This window comes from Orycteropus afer, unplaced genomic scaffold, assembly GCF_000298275.1.
Source record: "Orycteropus afer afer isolate SDZICR_OR568_19922 unplaced genomic scaffold, OryAfe1.0 scaffold01517, whole genome shotgun sequence".
Taxonomy (NCBI): domain Eukaryota; kingdom Metazoa; phylum Chordata; class Mammalia; order Tubulidentata; family Orycteropodidae; genus Orycteropus; species Orycteropus afer.
In genome coordinates this window covers 45,737-48,827 of record NW_006923104.1, presented here as the reverse complement: position 1 = coordinate 48,827, position 3,091 = coordinate 45,737, and the positions used below count along the sequence as shown (strand labels likewise).

Below are 3,091 nucleotides of genomic sequence, written 5' to 3'. Positions count from 1 at the left end.
ATGAATTGGAACTGACTCAGTGGCAGTGGGCTTGGTTTTTTGGGTGGTGTTGTTAGGAGCTCTGGTAGCACAGTGCCTAAGGCATCTGACTGCTAACCAAAAGGTTGGTGGTTCAAACACACCAGCCATTCTACGGAAGCAAGACTGGGCAATCTACTTCTGTAAAGATTTACTGCCTCGGAAACACAATGGGGGTTGCTATGAGTCAGAACCAACTCAATGGCAGCAGGTTTCGTTTTGGTTTTATTGTTGGTGGAGCCATCAAGTTGGCTCCAACACATAGCAACCTTGTGTATAACAAAACAAAACACTTCCCAATCCTGCATCATCTTCACAATATCTGTTATGTGTGAGTCCATAACTGTAGCCATTGTGTCAATCTATCTTGGTGAGGTCTTCCCTTTTTTGCTAACTTTCTACTTTACCAACCATGATATCCTCCTTCTCCAGCGAATGGTCCTTTCTGACAACATGACCATGTAGGTGAAATGAAGTCTGGCTGTTTTCACTTCTAAGGAGCATTCTGGCTGCACTCCTTCCAGGACTGATTTGTTAGCTCTTCTGGCAGTCCACTGCACTTTCAGCACTCTTCACCAACACCACAACTCAAAAGCATCAACTCTTCTCCAGTCTCATTCATTGTCCAGCTGTCACATGCATATGAGGCAACTGAAAATACCGTGTCTTGGGTCAGGGGCACCTAAGTCTTCAAAGTGACATCTTTGCTCCTTAACATGTTAAAGAGGTCTTTTACAACACATTTCCCCAGTGCAATATGACAATTTCTTGACTGCTGTCTCCATGGGTGCTGATTGTGGATCCAAGTAAAATGAAATTCTTGACAACTGCAATCTTTTCTCCATTTATCATGATGTTTCTTATTGGTCCAGTTGTGAGGACTTTTGTTTTCTTTATGTTGATGTGTAATCCATACTGAAGAATATACTCTTCGATTTTCATCAGTAAGCGTTTCAAGTTTTCTTCACTTTCAGCAAGCAAGGCTGTGTCACCTGCACAATGCAGTTTGTTAGTGAGTCTTCCTCCAATCTTGATGCCATTTTCTTTGGTTCAGTTGGTGGTACTGCAAGTAATCTTGGCTTTTTAGTTTATGCTTCCTTATGTTTTCTGATTTTCTACTTAGAGTAAGATAGTATAAATTTGTGAAATGAAACAAAAACACATTGACTTCAAAAACAAAGTTATAATTTCTATCAGGTATTTAAAAATATTAAAGGCAACAAAATTTAAACAGTGTGATATTGGTACAAGTACAAATACAGAGATCAGGAAAAAAAACAGTTCTGAAACATAAGGAAACATAAACAATGTATCACCAAGAATGTAAATAAAAGAACAGGTAAGGATAGCATTACTGAGTAAATGGCACTGGGATATAATTTTCAAGGAAGAAGGACAAATGTCAACTTAGACCCTGATTTATATCTCAGAGTGAAATAAATCTGGACTATAAACTGAAAGAAAATAAAATTTTGAGACTTTTTTAGTAAAGGAGCTGTCAAGTGATTTTCATCATCCATCAATATGAACTCCTTGATGACGAATGAGATCTGAGCCACTACTAAATGCCTTCCCACATTCCTTACAGTTATAGGGTTTTTCACCAGTATGAATTCTCAGATGCCGAGTAAGGTTTGAACATTTATTGAAGGACTTTCCACATTCATTACATTCATATGGTTTTTCATCTGTATGAATTCTCTGATGTTGAAAAAGTTGTGAATTCTGAGTAAAGGCCTTCCCACATTGAAGACATACAAAGGGTTTCTCACCAGCATGAATTCTCTGATGTTGATGAAGTTGTGAGCTCTGAGTAAAAGCCTTCCCACATTCCTTACAATCATAAGGTTTCTCACCAGTGTGAATTCTCTGATGATTAGTAAGTGCTGAACCACTACTAAAGGCTTTGCCACATTCCTGGCATTCATAGGGTTTCTCACCAGTATGAATTCTCTGATGCTGAACAAGCTTTGAACTCTGAGTAAAGGCTTTGCCACATTCCTTACATGCATAGGGTTTCTCACCTGTATGAATTCGCAAATGCTGAAAAAGTTGTGAACTCTTAGTAAAGGCTTTACCACATACTTTACATTCATAGGGTTTCTCACCAGTGTGAATTCTCTGATGGTCAATAAGATTTGAACAATAACTGAAGGCCTTTCCACATTCCTTACATTCATAAGGTTTCTTACCAGTATGAATTCTCTGATGTTGAGAAAGGTATGAGTTACAACTGAAGGCCTTCCCACATTCCTTACATTGAAAGGGTTTCTCACCTGTATGAATTTTCAAATGTCGAGTAACATGTGAACCACAGCTAAAGAATTTTCCACACTCCTTACATTCATAAGATTTTCCACCAATATGAATTTTCTGATGTTGAATAAATTGTGAGTTCTGACTAAAGGCCTTTCTACATTTCTTACATTCATAAGGTTTTTCTTCATTGTTAATTATTTGATGTAAAGTAAGGAATGTGTGTTGAATAAATGTGGGTATGTGTTCATGAGTGAGTATTTCTTGACTGAAATATCCCAGTTGTCTTCCAAAGTGGATTCTATAGTTCAAAACATTTTTTAAATTGGAGTACTCAAGGCTTTGTCTTGTAAGTCCCATTATCTCCCTCTTGCATGATTCTATTTCATAAACTTCCTTCTTTAGAGATAATAACTTGGTTTCACACATTGATTGTAGATCTGAAAGAAAATTTTTGAAATGTTAAAGATTGTTTTCTTTTGGTAAAGTACACATTTTATAACATAAATGGAAAAATTAAAGTGAAAATAATATCTAGTAGTAAATGACATGGGCTGACTCAATGGCACATAACAACAACAACAGTATATGACATACAGTTAACAAGTAAACCTTTGTAATCCAAAAAATTGACAAGAAATATAAAGAAATAATGAGATATAATGCAGGAAGTGAAGGGAGGAGACAATGGAATTAGGTTACCACAATGATTCTTAAATATTAGTGCAGATCACAATCATCTGGAAAAGTTGGAAAATACATAATACTCAGGTCATTTTCCATATTGAAGGATGAGTAGTCAAATTTTTCATACACA

At 36.5% G+C, this 3,091-nt stretch overlaps 1 protein-coding gene across 1 annotated transcript in view; it reads right to left on the bottom strand.

The window, feature by feature from the left end:
• Positions 1–1,530: 1,530 nt before the first annotated feature.
• Positions 1,531–3,091, bottom strand: part of LOC103213287 (zinc finger protein 383) — a gene marked incomplete at its 5' end in the record, with an annotated part of 7,912 nt that continues 6,351 nt past the window's right edge. Inside the window, one exon of the mRNA XM_007959120.2 lies at positions 1,531–2,714. Coding sequence (XP_007957311.2) covers positions 1,531–2,714 — 1,184 coding nt within the window. The remainder of the gene's footprint in view (positions 2,715–3,091) is intronic.